Genomic DNA, 16,690 nt, shown 5'->3' with positions numbered 1-16,690 from the left:
GCACTGATGGCCGGTCCTGTCCTACTGTGCTGGCTGTGACCCGGTCGTGACCGGGAGGGCACCTGAACTGCTGGTGTGCGCTTCGGGGCTCCGCATGGCCACCCCTCGCTCACATCCCTGCCATGCGGGGCTCCCGGCGGGTCCCGGCCGCGTGGGGCTGGGCGCAGAGCTGCTAGGAGGCCCTGGCCTCCTCCCTCCCGCCCTCCCAGAAACAGCACGTGGCTCAGGGCGCCAACTCACCTCTTCACGCATCTTCTTCACGGTCTCTCCTTTCTGGAACAGAGGTTCAGACAAGGGAGGGGGTCACTTGGGCTTCCACCACAGGCACGGGAGGCCGGGCGCCCCAGCCCTCGAAGGTGGGCTCTGGGCCCGACATGCGTGACTCCCTGGCCCGCCCGCCACCTCGCCCAGGGCACAGGCTGTGGGCTGGGCAGACCTGGCCCCAGGGACCTGATGCGGCTCCACGCTTGGCCTGGGCACCTGCTCCACGGGGCGGGTTTGCACCCGTCCCCCAGCCTCACAGCCGGCAAAGTGGGGACGAGGCCCTCGGGTGATCCCACGAGGAACTTGTGAAAAGAAGCCTGACTCTGAGCTCCGGGGGTTCCCCCACCATTCAGGGACCACGAGGAACCAGCGAAGCCAGAGACGGTCGCAAGGAATGGGGGTGCGGGGTCCTGGCCCACCTCTCTCCTACACGCACCCAGCTTCCAAACCAGCGCTCACTTTCCCCAGGGGAACGTTTCTCTGAGAATGGACTCACCACCACTCAGGCCGGAGGTGGGAGACTGCTCCCAGGAATGCACGTGGGAACTGGTACTGAGCTCTCAAACCCGGGAAGAAGGACTGGCCACCAGGGCAGGTGGGCGGCGGGGCTGCCTCGGGGGATGACTCCCCAGCTCCCACAGGTCTGGACGAGGGGAAGCTCTGCGACCAGCCTCATGGGGGTGCAGCCTGAAGGCGACGGGGCAGGATTCCAGTGGGATCCTCACTGCTCACCTGGCACACACCGTGTGCGGCTCACCCCCCTGCACAGGGGCGCTCCAGACCTCACTGTCCCTCTGAGATACCCCGCTAGAGGCAGAGTTCACTCAATAATTACCTTCCTGGGACTTCCCTGGTGGCGCAGTGGTTAAGAATCTGCCTGCCAATGCAGGGGACAATGGTTCGAGTCCTGGTCCAGGAAGATCCCATGTGCCGCGGAGCAACTAAGCCCACGCGCCACAACTACTGAGCCTGTGCTCTAGAGCCCGCGAGCCACAACTACTGAGCCCACGTGCCGCAACTACTGAAGCCTGCACGCCTAGAGCCCGTGCCCTGCAACAAGAGAAGCCACCACTCACCGCAACTAGAGAAAGCCCACGCGTAGCTACGAAGACCCAAGGCAGCCAAAAAAATAAGAATAAAAAAAATAATTACCTTCCCGATGATGCTGCCAACTTCCTGTGGGAAAAGAATCACAGAAAGATGACGTCACAGAGCAGAAGGAGCAAAACCCCTGCGACAGGCGCCACAAGGGCGTCCGCCTTCCGGGTCACGCACGCGGACGGGAGGCTGGGCGGTCGGGGGGGAGCGGGCAGACAAAGAGAAAGAGAATGGCCAGCTGCTGTCCAGATAAACATGCCAACAGGTATCACCTGTGCACTTAAGCCCTCAAGGAAACCCTGCAAGAAATGGATGAAAGATAAAATCTCCCCCAATGATTTTGTGATGTATAAAAATTTAGCGCTGCTATTGCTATTTGACTTTTTTAAAAAAATGTGGAACACTGAAAAACTCTGGAGCACACCGCCATGGTTCTAAAGCCTGGGGCCCGCAATGGTTCAGACTCGCTCCCGGCCAGGACTGCCCGTCGCAGCACTGCCCAGCCTGGGACAGACCCACAGGCTCCGCCACGGCACCTCAGGGAGGCGGGGCCAGCCTGCTTCTAGCTGCAGAGAGCGGCTTCCACAATCAAACTCATCTTCCTCATTACAGTGAAGCCCTCAGCGATCACAGTGTCCTGGGAAACGCCTCAGTTCTGCGAGGCCAGGAGGGCGCGTGTGCAGCAGGGGCTGTGGCAGCAAAGGGCAGCTGGGCACGGGGTGGTGGCCCCTCCGGCAGCCAGGGCGCCTCACCTCCCAGGGGCAGGGTTTGGTACTTGCTGTGGCAGCAGCTGCTGGAGGGGGAGCCGTGCATCTGACCTCAGACTGTCCTCCACGGTATACACCCAGCTTCTGACAACCTTGACCAAATGCTACCCACCCTGGGAGCGGGAAAGGCGGTCAGCATCCCTCCATCACGGAAAGGGAGGCTGTAGGTGTGAGCACCAGTTTCCGGAAATCTAGGGAGAGCAGTGCCCCAGGCACTATGCCAGCCTCTGCCGTCCCCTGGGTTTCTCATGGTACAAACACCAGACAGAGGAGCCAGGATGAACCCTGTGCTATTGGACTGGAATAGGGGGTGTGAACTCGGAGCCCAATTTAGAGATAAATATGGAAATAAATAGTGCGCAAATGTGCGCAGACATAGGTGTGTATGATTCTACACACACCCACACCCACCCACCCACACACACACACACACACAAACACATATTCCCTAGCTCTGTCCGGGGCCCACAGCAGCCCAAAAGCCATGAGCACCCCACGTGCCCACCTCTGGGCTCTAACACCATCCCACCATCCTCCACTCAAGGGAGTCGGGTTCTCTAGAGAAACGGCTGATTCCAGGACCAGTGGGAAAGTAAGGATGAGCGACAGTGGTGTGCAGAGAGGACGTGCAGTCAGAACGGTGGGTCCCCCAAGAGGACGCGGGCCAGCTCGGTGGGGCGACCATGGCCAAGTCAGGGACAACGTGAGCATCAAAATCAATAATGACAGTGCGGGGACAGCGTGGGGACAGCATGGGGGGTGATGCGAGCAGAACAGCAAACCCTGCGTCCAGGAAGCCACGAATGAAGCAAGGGTGGCACACAGGACGTTCATGCAGCACCTAAGGACCCGCCAGCAAAGACGCCCTGATGACTGTGGAAGAGGAGTTGGGGAGACGCCCAGCAGGTGCCCCCCACCAAGTGACACCCTGAAATCCGGACTACCTGATAGGAAAGCTTCTGTGACACTCCTGCCAACGGTGAGGAAACGTCAGAAAAAGCCAAAGTGAGGGACATTCTTTCTACAGAAGAACTGGGTGGGAACTTTGCTTTCAAAGCAAAAGGCAAAGGAAGCGTGGGGAGCGCCTGTCTGAAGGGCAGCCCTGGGATGACAGGTGCACTTGAGTGGGGCCCTAGCCACCTGGCCGGCACGTGTGCATCAGTGTTAGTGTGCTGGAGGAGAACGCCCTCACATGTAGAAAATACACACTAGGGCATAGGGGATGGGGCAGCAGGCGGGCAGCTCAGTCGCGAAAGGTTCTGGGAGAAACGTAATCTGGACGGCACTGCAGCTGCTTTGTAAGTCGGAGATTGCTTAGAATTTAAAAAGCCTAATACGAAGCGAAGACCCCTGCGGTGGGCGTGCCCCCCCCCTCCCCTCTCCCGCCCCCGCACCTTTCCGTGCATCAGCAGGCGGATGGTCAGCGTCACGTTCAGGCCACCTTCTGAGACCTTGGACTCCATCTTTCTTCCAAAATGTAGCTGGGGGTGGTGGCTCAAGGTGCCGAGGGTGCCGTGAGGAAGGACAGATGGGGCCCAGATGGTGTCACCTGGCAAGGGAAGGCACACGTCAGGTGACCGGGCCTGTACGACCGGGCCTGGGCGGGCGGGTGGGTCGGTGGGCTGCCGCCTTCAGCATCGCTGCTGGGGAAAGGCAGAGGCTTCCTGGGCACCCCAGTCAGCACGAGGAAGGGTTGGCCCCGGGACTCACGGTGTGGCACCTGTGGGGGCCTGGGGTACATGGCAGGGGGGATGGGCCTCAGGGAAAGCCCGCCAGCGAGTGACCTGGCCTCACTGCTGACTAACGCATGGTCCTGGGCCTCAGTGTCACCTCTGTGACGAGGGACACCGGACCAGCTCCCTCAGCCGCTGGAGGGGAAAAGGGGTGACCAGCAAGCCTGGGGACCCCCGTGTGTCTGCTCTGCTGTCACCTTGGATCTGCCCATTTCCCACCACATTGGTGCCAGAATCCTCCCCTTCACCCTTAAAAAGCCAGGAGATTACAGATCTGTGTTCCCTTTATGTCTAGAGTTGAGATTCCTTAGTTATCCTCATTCTAAAGTGGACTCAGTCTCTATTAACTAAACTGCCAAACAGCTGAGCGTCCCCCTTTATAAAGTTTTCAGAAAATGCTTTACATCCCATATCACGGGCCCGCTTATTGTATAATTTCTGCAGTGTATCGGTTCAGCACTTCGCCCGCCAGGCAACATTTAGGCTCCGTTTTAAGATTTACAGGCAAGGGATGGTCACAGTAGCGGACCTGAAGGACGGTTGGAGAGCGAGGTGCGCGTGCGGGTGACTCAGCCTGACTGCGTGGAGGACAGAGCCGAGAGGCCCCCGCCCAAGGTCCGCACAGCGTCCAGGTCCGAGTTCAAACGATCGGAGTGGCACCAAATAGACACGGCTCCCTGCCACGCAGACACCCTGCAGCAGCCCTGCAAAGCCCTTCCTAAGCTCAGGGTGCGCGCCAAGGCTAAGGTGCCTGCACCGATGAACCAGACGGCTGGGGGTCCAGGCGGGGATGCCACGCCTCCTTTTAATTAGAAACATCTCCGCCAGGGTCTGGGGCCATCTGTTATGTAAATGTTTCCAGCCCACGGTGGAGAAAGTGGGTCAGCGAGCGCCAGGGGTGCTCCAGGCTGCAGGCCGTCAGCCGCCATCAGTCACACGGGCCAGTGAGCGCCGGCCTGCTTCACGTGGCCACGAGTGGGCAGCCCAGGCCTCCGTGGACCCTGGGCACGGAAGCAGCCCCGGGGGCTGTTCAGGTCAACCGGACTCAGTACCCCCGATCCTGAAGAACCCACCCTGAGATGGCAGGCGAGGGGCGCCGGGAAGGTGGGGGCATCCTCTGGCCATCCCGCCAGGACCCGGGACACCTCCCATCAGAGGCCACCCCAAGTGTGCTGGGCCCGCTTCCCACCTCTGTGGCGGCCAGGGATGCCCTGCAGGAAGCAGCAGCTGCACTCCTGTGGGTACGGCCGTCCACACCACGCCAGGCGGCCAGTTCATCAGGAAAAACCTCTTCCTGTGACTCACTCCTCCCCACACTTGGTGTCCAGAAACCGGCAGATCCCTCTCGCCAGCGAGGACCCCTCCATGTGTCCTCCTCATGCTGGGGATTTAATATATTTTACTCCACTTGGTGAGAGGAAGAGGAGAAGCAGACACGGTCCCCCGATGGGGCCTGGCAGGAGGCCCCCCGCTTCTCGCCTCCCCCCCACCCCCGGAAGCCCGTCTAGTCCGTGGTTCAAATGCCTCTCTGAGCTGACACCATCCTCAGACGCGCCTGAGCCTAGATCTCACCCTGCACCCCACTCCCTGGGCGCCCTGATTTCTGACGGACGCCCCCAGTCCACGTGCGCAGAGATGGGCTGTCATGTCCGTGTTCTGCTCAGGCCCAAGACCTGGCACGAGGACCCCTTCTCCGACCCACCCCATTTGTTACCAAATCCTGACACACGGGGGCAGCGTCCGCGATTTATTCCTCTTTCCTAGTGTCTTGAGGAAGAAGCTGGTGGCATGGGTTTAAACCCTTACTTTTGGCCTGATACAATGTTCAGTTCTATAAACTTCTCTCTACACGTGGCTTTCGCTGCGTCCCACGCATTTCTATATTTGTGCTTTCTGTCCACTCATTTCAAAAGACTTAATTTCTCTTTTGATTTCTTTTTTGATTCATGGGATATTTTGAAGTGTGTTATCGAGTTTTCAAATATTTGGAGATTTTCTAGATAGCTTTCTTCTGTTGATTTCAAATTTAATTCCATTACAGTTAGACAGCATATTTTGTAATACTTGAGATATTTTAAATTGATTGAGAATTGCTTATGGACCAGAACGTGGTCTATCTTGTGTGACTGGGTGGGATGTTCTACAGATGTCAGTAGAGCAAGATGGCTGGGCATGCTTTTCTGTCTGCTTATCCCAATATTGAGTAGGAATGCTGACGTCTCTGTGATTGTGGATGTGTCTGTTTCTCCTGCAGTTCTATCTTTTTTTGCTTCATGTATTTTAAGCTCCATCGTTAGCATCGTAACATCTAGCATTGTTATGTTCTGTGGATGAATTGACCCCTTTACCATTATGAAAGATCCTTCTTTATCTCTGGTAATATTCTTGACTCTGAAATTTACTTTGACATTAATACAGACACCCGACCTTACTACTGGTTAGTGTTAGCATGGTGTCTCTTCTTCCATCTCTTATTTTTAATTTATTTGTGTCTTTATATTCAAAGTGAGTTTCTTGTAGGCAACATATAGTTAGTTGCCTACAAGAAACTTTTTAATCTTTTTCGACAATCTGCCTTTTAATTGGGGGTGTTAGGACTATTCACAGTGATTGTTGATGTGGTTGAGTTTAAGTCTATCATTCCACTATTTGTTTTCTGCTTTCACCATCTGTTCTTCGTTCCCCCGTGTCTATGTTTCCTCTGCCACATTTCGGATTAATTGCATACACTTTGTGATTCCACCTTGTCTCCTTCGTTCACTAACTAGTCTCCACTCTGGGTTTTGTCACCCAGGCAGTGGCTTCAGGGCTTAGGCACAGACCTCTAACCTGACTCAGCCCGTGAGCTGCGGCCTCGCCGCCTGACGGGTGCAGGACAACCCGACAGCAGGGTGTTCTCCTTTCTCCTCTCGGCCTTTGCCCTGTTACTGCCACACGTTTTAGTTCCACCTATGTTATAGATCCTACAGTACTTTATTTTTTAAATTTAAACAGTCAATTCTCTTCTAAAGGGATTTGGATAATAATAAAAGAGTCTTTCATGCTCAACCATGTGGCTCTGCTATCATTTTTCTTCTACCGTAAGAATTTCCCTTAATATTTGTGTAGGGCAGGTCTGCTGGTGATGAGTTCTCTCAGCTTTGGGTGTGTCTGGACAGTCACCTTCTTTTGAAGGCTGTCTCACCTGGTGCAGAATTCCAGGTGGGCCGTGGTGCCCTTCCCTCCTCACCGCACTGTGTCCGGAGGGGTCTACGGCAGTCTCCCCTTTGTCCTCTGAACGTAACCTGCTTTTCTCTAGCATATTTAAAGGTGTTTCTCTTAATCACTGGTTCTGAGCAATTATGTTATTATGCTGTGCCTTGTGTTTTTGTTCTTGGGGCTTCACTGAACTTCTTGGATCTGCAGTCTTAGAATTTTCATCAAATTCGGAAAATTGCAGCCATTGTTTTCTCGAGTATATATTCTGCTCCCGCCCCCGCGCAGGGAGGGCCTCCACCTGCAGGCATGGCAGGCTCTGCCCTCTGACCCTGTGCCTCACTCCGTGAGGTGCCATTCTCCTCTGCCTCACTGGATGGGCTGCTCTGCTGCTGACCAGCCAGCGCCCTTGGCACCTCGGACGCTGCAGTGTCACCCCCAGAAGCCCGGCCCGCGTCCTTCTCTGTGTCATCCACGTCTCCACTGAACACGCTCGACCTTCCTCTTGCTTCCTGAACACAGGCTGTACAGTCACAACGATGACATCAGTGTCCGTGTCCCCTGGTTGTATAACTGTCGTCGTTTCTGGGTCGAGGGCCAGGCAGTGGAATGCAGCCCTGACACCGCGTGACCGTGACGAGAGTGCTTCCTGTGTGGGTCACAGAGTGAGCGCCGGCGGCGCCTGGTCACTTCTGGGGGCAGCACAGCCAACAGCCACCAGCCAAGGGTGGAGGAGACCCAGGCGCTGCCTCAGACGAACCTGAAGGCCTGGCCCATCTCTGAGCCGCACGGCTCTTCCCGATTCCTTGGGCGGGATCCTGCACGTGGTCAGGGTGCCCTCCTCGGTTCAGTCCCATCTATAAGGAAATCATCCAAATCTGACCACCTGCTCCCAGTGCACGGGAGACACAAATCCATTTCGACCGCTTTGCTCGGCTCCTCAGCTGGAGGACATGAGTCACCTCGTCCCGCTGACACAAAGCCTGAGGCTAGAGTTAAGGGAAGGGTGGCCGCAGGGACAAGGCCCAGGATGGGAACCCGCAGCCCTCGCCCCGCAACCCAGGTCTCATGTTTGCTCTGATCTCTCCTGTGCAGAAAGCCTGCAGGTGCCCTGCCACAAATCCCAGTGTCCCCGGCCGATGTCGCCCAGCACCGGGAAGGGACACTCAGTCCACGTCTGTGGCGTCCCGAGGAAGGACTCCAGCTGCCCTGGTGTGGGTCCTGCACTGAGGTCACCGGGGGAAGCAGGGCTGGGAGCTGGCCTCAACGCCCAGGCAGGGCGGAAGCAGCCACGTGCTACATCCACGTGTAAGAGCGCCCCCTGGTTTTCAAGGGCATCTGCCCCAGGATGCCAGGCTGGGGAGATCTGGGGGGATGGAGGCAGGTTTTGTGACACTGCAATCCCCTGTGTCTATATGAAACCTCGTGTCCTTCCCTCAAGGACGTTGGGGCCACAGATGGGTGTACACTCAGAGCCGAGGGGCACGTCCAGCAACACGTATCTGTGGCCATTTCCAAGTCCTGCCGCCTGCACTTTGGTGGGGAGACTAAGATCCAGGCGAGCGGCGGGGAGAGTGGGTCTCCCGGCAGCGCTGCGATTCCCTTGGGAGGGAAAACGGGCTGATGTGACACTAGGGGGAGCAGATGCAGCCTCACATTTGCTGCACGGCCGGTCCAGGCTGTGGAGTCCGCCTGCAAAAGAGACCAGCCTGAGTCTGGAGGAGCCCCGCTGAGCCCGGCCGACAGTCCCCCCACTCAGATCTGGGCAGGATGGGGTGGAGGGCAGAATCCTGACGATTTCTAAACATACCCCGGGCTTGTGTGACTGGACTCTTCTCCAGTCACAGGAAACACACACAGAGGGCGTGGCGTCTGTGCTGCCGTCCCTGGCAGTCGAGGGGGTGCTTGCACCTGACAAGTATGCTCCGCTGGCCCCGCAGCGCCTCTGAGCTTTCCGGCCTGCACTCTGCTGCCCCCTACCAGCCACCACCTCCCGGTGTCCAAAGAGGAAGCAGGAGAGAAAGGTACATTCAGGAAGCAGACATATGGGCTATTTGACAGGCGAGCTTTATAATCATCACATGTACAGATTCTGTTCACGTGTGTAAAATACACTCATTTACTTTTCACTTAAAACTCCTGGTGGATTTAAGAAGTCAGCATCAATGGGTGGCTCTGGGTAAACTGCTGAAGCTGCATTTAGGAAGCTGGCAGGAGGGTGAAGTTACCTGTGATGCCAAATGCCTGGTCACTGCAGAGGACTATCCTGCCGCTGAGCAGCCAACCCCCAGGGGAAGACTCCTGAGAATGCCTCTGATGGCCCCTCCAGGGACACCTGCCTGGTGAAGCCACATGGCTACCCCTGCTGTGGCACAGCCCTGCTGGATAGGGCAGAGCCCTCCTGGATATGGCACAGCCCTCTTGGATAGGGCACAGCCCTGCTGGATAGGGCACAGCCCTCCTGGATAGGGCACAGCCCTGCTGGATAGGGCACAGCTATCCTGGATAGGGCACAGGAAACAGGGCGTCAAAGACCAGTACCAGAGCCAGTGCTGGCTGCTCCCACCCCTGTTCTTTCCTACAAGAACACATAAATGCAAGACGCAGGTTGAAATTTGCCTCGTAGGTAACTGGTAATAAATAACTTTGTTAATTCAACAAATATTTCCTGGGCAATTACTAAGCTCCAGGCACTGTGCTGTCCTACAAAGAGAAGTAAACAGGGCACCTTCCTGAGGGAGGGACGGGCCTGTCAAGAAATCCTTATGGTGATACAGGAGCCAGAGGAATGGGAGGAGCACTGGGCCCACGTGGGAGACAGCCCCACCCAATGTGGAGCGCTCTGGGTGTCAGTCACAGGCCAGGCTGAGTCCTCAGGCAGCAGCACTTGGGGGCTGTGAGTGCTCCTGGGGGGAGCTCTGAGAAGGACTGTTGCCCCAACTCCCAGAACTGCCCTTAGGGCAGTGGCTACACAGTTCATCCCATCCCAGGAGGGTGGTGTACCTGCAAGATTCAAGTCTGGGAAAGGAGCTGCTGCCGCACCTGGTATCCCAGGGCTCAGCTGGTGGCCTAGGGCTCACCTGGCCGTCTTACAATGACAGAGCATGGAGGCCTTGGCACTGAAGTCGAGGTGTGTGTGTGCCACCCCTCGGGGCCTGATTCAGGAGACCCAGGTGGTCCTAGAAGCTGCATTTAAGGTTCTCCAGACTCCTTTTGAGCAAGGCCATGTTTGGGAGCCACTGGTCCTAATCCCCACCCCAACTCTTCCCCCACTCCATCTGTTAGGAATTCTGGGAGGCTGCCAGTAATAGGAACCAACCAACCACATAACCCCAGGCCTGCTTTTCTCCTTTTGTGAAAGAAATCCGGAGGAGGCAGTGAGTTGGGGGCAGGGCAGACGTGGGAGGTAACGGTGAGGAAGTGAAGGCAATGCCTCCTTTCACGAGTAGAACACCTACATTATATGTATATAATGTAATATCTGGGCAACACTGAAAAGTTGCACAAAGGGGATACTCAAAAACACTGTCAATAAGTCAAAATGGAATTATTAAAAAAATGTTGAGTAACCCACAGGAAGGCAGGAAATAAGGAAACAGAGAAACAAAACATAGGGAGAACAAACAGAAAACAAAAGATGAAACGGCAAACTTAAGCCCTAACATCTCAATAATTACATTAAATGTAAATAGTCTAAATTTACCAATTAAAAAAACAGAATGGCAGAGCGGATTAAGAAAAATGACTCAACCATATGCTGTCGATAAGAAACTCATTCACTTCAAATAGAAAGATGTAAGCAGACTGAAAATAAACTCATCGGAAAAGATGTGTCACACAACCACTAATCAAAAGAAAGCAGGAATGGCTATATTAATATCAGATAATATTGACTTCAGAGCAATGAAAATCATCAAAGATGGAGAGAGGCATTATATAAAGATGAGTCAACCCATGAAGAAGCAATAGCAAGCAATCCTAAAAGTGTATGAATCAAACACTAGAACAGTAAAATATGTGAAGACTGACAGAACTGAAAGGAAAAATACAGAAATCCACAATTACAGCTGAAGATTTCAACAGCGTCTCAACAACTGAAAGAATAGCTAGGCAGAAAATCAGCAGGGATATAGAACTCACACCACCATCAATCAACTAACTGGACCTAGTCAACATTTATAGCACATCTGGCACCAGCAGAACACACACAGAATATATACCAATGCAGAACATATCCTTGGCCATAAAACAAACCTCAACAAATTTAAAAGACTCAAAATCGTATGATGTGTTCTCAGGTCACAAAAGAATCAAGCTAGAAATCAATAACAGAAATAACAGAAAAATCTCCAAGCACACGGAAACTAAAACAACACCCATTTAAATAATCCTCGGGTCAAAGAGGCAATCTCAAGGGTTATAAAAATATGTTGACCTGAATGTATAATGTATACCTGAATAAAAATACATACCCGAATAAAAATACAACATATCAAAAATTGTAAAACACGACTAAAGCACTGCCTAGAGGGAAATTTATAGCACAAAATACATATATCAGAAAAGAGAAAAAGTCTCAAACCAATAATCTAAGCTCTCATTTTAAGAATCTAGAAAAAGAACAAAATAAATTCAAGCAAACAGAAGGAAGGAAATAAGACAGAAATAATTAAAATTGGAAACAGAAAAACCAGAGAAAATCAATAAAATAAAGAGCTGATTCTTTGAAAAGGTCAATAAAATTGACAGACTTCTAGGACGACTGACAAAGAAAGAAGACAAAACATCATTATAAGGAATGAATCAGGAGCTATTGTTAAGAAACTTGCATACATCAAAGGGATAATAAAGGAACACTAAGAACAACTCTACACAAATAAATTGACTTAGATAAACTGACCCACTCTTTGAAAAAGACAAACTACCACAACTCATCCAATATGAAACTGATAATTTGAATAGCCCTACATAACTGTGAAGGAAATTGGGTTCATAATCTTAAAACTCCCCTGCAAAAACTCTCCAGATCCAGATGGTTTCACTAGAGGATTCTACCAACAGTTTTAAGAAGAATTAATACCAGTTCTACGTAATCTCTTTCAGAAAATGGAAGAGAAGAGAAATAGTTTCCAATTCATTTGATGAAGCTAGTATTAGCCTGATACAAAAATCAGTACAAAAGATGGTACAAAAGACAGTACAAAAGGAGAAAACTGCCCTCAAGAATACTGGTGCAAAAATCCTTTAAAAACATTAGCAAAGGGCTTCCCTGGTGGCGCAGTGGTTGAGAATCTGCCTGCCAATGCAGGGGACACGGGTTCGAGCCCTGGTCTGGGAAGATCCCACATGCCGCAGAGCAACAAGGCCCGTGAGCCACAACTACTGAGCCTGCGCGTCTGGAGCCAGTGCTCCGCAACAAGAGAGGCCGCGATAGTGAGAGGCCCGCGCACCGTGATGAAGAGTGGCCCCCACTTGCCACAACTGGAGAAAGCCCTCGCACAGAAACGAAGACCCAACACAGCCATAAATAAATAAATAAATAAAATTAAAAAAAAAAAACAACAAAAAACATTAGCAAATAGAACTCATCAGTATATAATAAGAATTATACACTATGCCCACTCTTCCAGCGATGCAAGGCTGGTGCAGTATTTAAAAATCAACTCGTGTATTCAATCATATTGACAGACCTAAAGAAGATATCACTTGATTATATTGTGCAGCAAGGCACTTGACAAAATTCAACACCCACTCGTGATAAAAACTCTCAGGAAAAAACACAGGAATAGAAGGGAACTTCCTCAACTCGATAAAGAGCATGCACAAAAAGACCTTTGTCCAACATCACACTTAGGGTTAAATCCTTCCCCCTTAGAACAAGGCACAACATCTCTCCTTTCACGGCCATTACTCACACAGTCGGGGAGGTCAGTCAGTGCAAAAAGGCAGGAAAGGTAATGAGACGAAAAGATAAAATTGTCCATATTTGCAGATGACATGAACTACTTAGGTGTAAATCTAACAAAACGTGTAGGACTTATGTGCTGAGAACTACAAAATGTTGAAAGAAATTAAAGATCTAAATAAATGGAGAGACAGAACACAGATTGCAAGACTCATCATAGTAAAGATGTCAGTTCTCTCCAAGTTGACATACAGCTTTAACATAATTCCTATTAAAATTCCAGCAAGAATTTCAGCGATACAGACAAGATCATTGTAAAATCTATACGGAAAGGCAAAGGAACTAGAATAGCTAAAACAATTCTGACAAAGGAAAATAAAGTAGAAGGAACTGGTCTCCCCAATTTCAAGACTTATTATACAGCTGCTGTAATCAAGGCTGTGGTGTTGGTGGAGAAAATCAATGGAGCAGATACAGAATCCAGAAACAGAGCCACACAAATATGCCCAACTGATTTTTGACAAAGATCTAAAAGCAGTTCAACGGAGGAAAGACAGCTTTTTTCAACACATGGTGCTAGAGCAACTGGACATCTGTAGGCAAAAATGGACTTTTTGAACTAAACTTTATACCTTATATAAAAATTAACTCAAAAAGGATCACAGAGTCAAATGTAAAACGTAAAGCAACGAAACTTTCAGAAAAGAAAAGGAAAAATCCTAAGGGTCCATGGTAAGGCAGAATTCTTAGACTTGACACTAAAAGCGTGATATACAAAAGGGAAAACTGATAAATTAGATGTGTCAAAACTAAAGACCCGTGCTTTGCCAAAAAACATATTAAGAGGATGAAAAGACAAGCCAAGACTGGGAGAGAATATTTGCAAACCACACACCCGACACAGAACTAGTTTAAAGCATATATAATGATCAAACTCAACAGTAAAAACGAAACAATCCAATTAGAAAACGGGCAAAAGACATGGACATTTCACCAAAGAGGATAGACAGGTGGCAAACAAGCACATGAGAAGATAGATGTTCAGTATCATTAGCCATCAGGGAAATGCAAATTAACACCACGGGAGGGGCCATCACTCACTTGTCACAACGGCCAAAATAAACAGCAGTGGCCACACCGAGCCCGGAGAGGATGCGGGGCTGCGGGCAGGCCACTCGGATGCTGCGGGGATGTGGCCTGCTCACCTGGAAGACGGTCGGTCTGGCAGTTTCTTAAAAAACTAAACACGCAACTACCATTCGACCTGGTGGTTGCACCCCTGGGCGTTTATTATAGAGCAATAAAAATTTATGCCCTCACAGCAGGCTGTGATTTTATTTGTAATTGCCAAAAACAGGAAGCAGCACCTTCATCTGGTGGTTGGTTAGACAGTCACGGTGCATCCCTGCCAGGGGCAGCGCAACAGGGACCGCAAACGCGGCACCTACTCCGCCACAAAGCGGAACAAACTGCTGACGCTCTCAGCAACGGGAGGAACCTCGGAGAATTAGGCTGAGTGAAAAAAGCCAGTCCCCAAAGGTCACACGCTGTATGATTCCACTTACACGACATTCTTGAAATGACAAAATTACAGAAATGAACAGATCACTGCCTGCCTCGGTCCAGGCTGCGTGACCTTACCCTCCTCCCTCCCAGGCTCAGGCTGGTTTGCAAACCCCCCAGTTCCCGGGAGAGGGCAGAGGAAACACTCACGAAGGAACATGTCTTGTGAGGCCAACAAAAGGATGCAGAAAACTACCAGGAAGCAGAGCGAACCGCGGCCAACCAAGCTGCCCCTCTCTTCCACATCCTCTCTTCATCTGAGTTGGTCTAATTTGAAAAGTGAGTTTGTTTTCAATTTCATTGGTTTCTGGTCTTGTTTTATTACTTCCTCCCTTCTGCTTGCCTTTTCTTTTCTTTTAGTTTCTTAAGGTAAAAGCTTGGATAATTGTTTGCAGACGTTTTCTCATGTTAGCATTTCATGCCATAGGTTTCTCTAGAGGCACTGACTTCCTTGATTCCTACCAATTTAGAGATGTGCGTTTATTATATATATTCTATTATTTCCCAATATTCCAAAATATTTCCTAAATTCCTTTGATACAGCACATTGACCACATTATTTAGAGGTGCGTGTTTTGATCTTCAAGTATTTGGAAAATTTTAAGTTACCTTTGGTTACTGATTTCTAGTTCAGTTTCACTCTGGTCAGAATATATACTTTTTGTGATTTCAACTGTTTTAAGTTCGTTAGGCTTTTGTGTTTTTTAACACAGAGCACGGTCCACCTTGGGAACACCCTGTGTGCCACGAACATGTCCCTCCTGCGGCCAGGTGTGGCGTCCTGCAAGGCCCCTTGTCCCGTCAGTCACTGAGAGCGCAGCTGGATCTCCAACTACAATCGTGAATTTATCCTCCTCTCTGTTCTATCAGGTTCTGTTTCTTGTGTTTTGAGGCTCTGTTAGGTGACGTATGTACATTTGGGGCGGATGTGTCTTCCTGGACAATTGACCGTTTTATATTCACACAATGTCCTTCTTACCCCCGTCACCGTCTCGTCCGGAAGCCTACTTCTTCTGATATGAGTGTAGTCACTCCAGCCTGGTTTTGATCAGTGTTCACATGACATATCTTTTTCTGTCAACCTGCCAAGAGCATTATATTTCATGTTGGTGTCTTGCTGGCTGCACACAGATTGATCTTGCTTTTTTTTCCACTCTGACCATCTCTTACATTTAACTGATCTGTTTACACAATTTACTTTTTATATTTCAGATTTAATAACTGTCCACTCTAATGTCTGTGTATGTGTATTATACATGTGTGTTGTATAATTATGAAATAATTTCAGATTCATGAGTAGCTGCAAAAATAATACAGAGTTTCTGTGTACCCTTCACCCAGCTTCCATTTGACATAACTGCAGTGCATTAGCAAAACCAGTAAGGGACACTGGTCAAGCACTATTATCTCAATGGGCCCAGTTTGTACACGCCCTTCTTTTGGTGTATGGGTCTATGGAATTTTATCACATGTGTAGATTTCCCTAACCACGCACACAAGTGGGACCACCATGCAGAGCTCTGTAGGTGGTCCCTTCATAGGCTCACTCTCCTAGGCAAGCCCTGATCTGTTCTATGTCGCTACAATTGTATCATTTCAAGAACTTCATATAAATCCAATCAAACAAATGCTACTGCTCTTGAGGTCTAGAACCCAAGTTGCTGTACCTAACAGAAGTCTGTTCATCTTGGTGGCTGGGGGGCATGGCTGCACCACGACTTGTGCATCCAGTTACCCCATGAAGGACATCTGGGTTGGTTTCGGCTCTGGTGGATTACACATACAGCAGCTGGCAGCAACAGGGTGCACGTTTTTGTGTGAACACAAGGGTGCATTTTTCTGTGATAAGTACCCAGGACTGTGATTTTTTTTTAACTTTTTATTTTATATTGGAGTATAGCCGATTAACAATGTTGTGATAGTTTCAGGTGCACGGCAAAGCACGACTGTGATTATTGAATCATATGTTAAGTGTACCTTTAACTTCTTAAGAAACTGGCAAATTATTTGCGGGAGCAGCTGTGCTGTTTTCCACCCCTCCAACCGCCCCCCACCCCACGCCCCTGCCCAGGGCAAGACAGACCCAGCACTCTGTTCCCGTCAGCACTTGGGGGTGTCAGTGTTTTACTTCGGCCATTTTTATAGACGGTGGTGACGTCTCCTTG

At 50.7% G+C, this 16,690-nt stretch overlaps 1 protein-coding gene across 2 annotated transcripts in view; it reads right to left on the bottom strand.

The window, feature by feature from the left end:
• PCBP3 (poly(rC) binding protein 3) overlaps positions 1–16,690 on the bottom strand; it is a 53,858-nt gene that overhangs the window by 23,705 nt on the left and 13,463 nt on the right. For both annotated transcript variants that reach the window (XM_068545809.1, XM_068545810.1), the window contains exons 2-4: positions 3,524–3,678; positions 1,417–1,440; positions 241–273 (exon numbers count right to left, since the gene is read on the bottom strand). In XM_068545809.1, the coding sequence (XP_068401910.1) occupies positions 241–273; positions 1,417–1,440; positions 3,524–3,678 (212 nt within the window). The remainder of the gene's footprint in view (positions 1–240; positions 274–1,416; positions 1,441–3,523; positions 3,679–16,690) is intronic.

The sequence above is a fragment of the Eschrichtius robustus genome, chromosome 6 (assembly GCF_028021215.1).
Source record: "Eschrichtius robustus isolate mEscRob2 chromosome 6, mEscRob2.pri, whole genome shotgun sequence".
NCBI classification, from domain to species: Eukaryota; Metazoa; Chordata; class Mammalia; order Artiodactyla; family Eschrichtiidae; genus Eschrichtius; species Eschrichtius robustus.
Note: the sequence above shows the minus strand (reverse complement) of the source record. Positions and strands in the feature narration are given on the sequence as shown.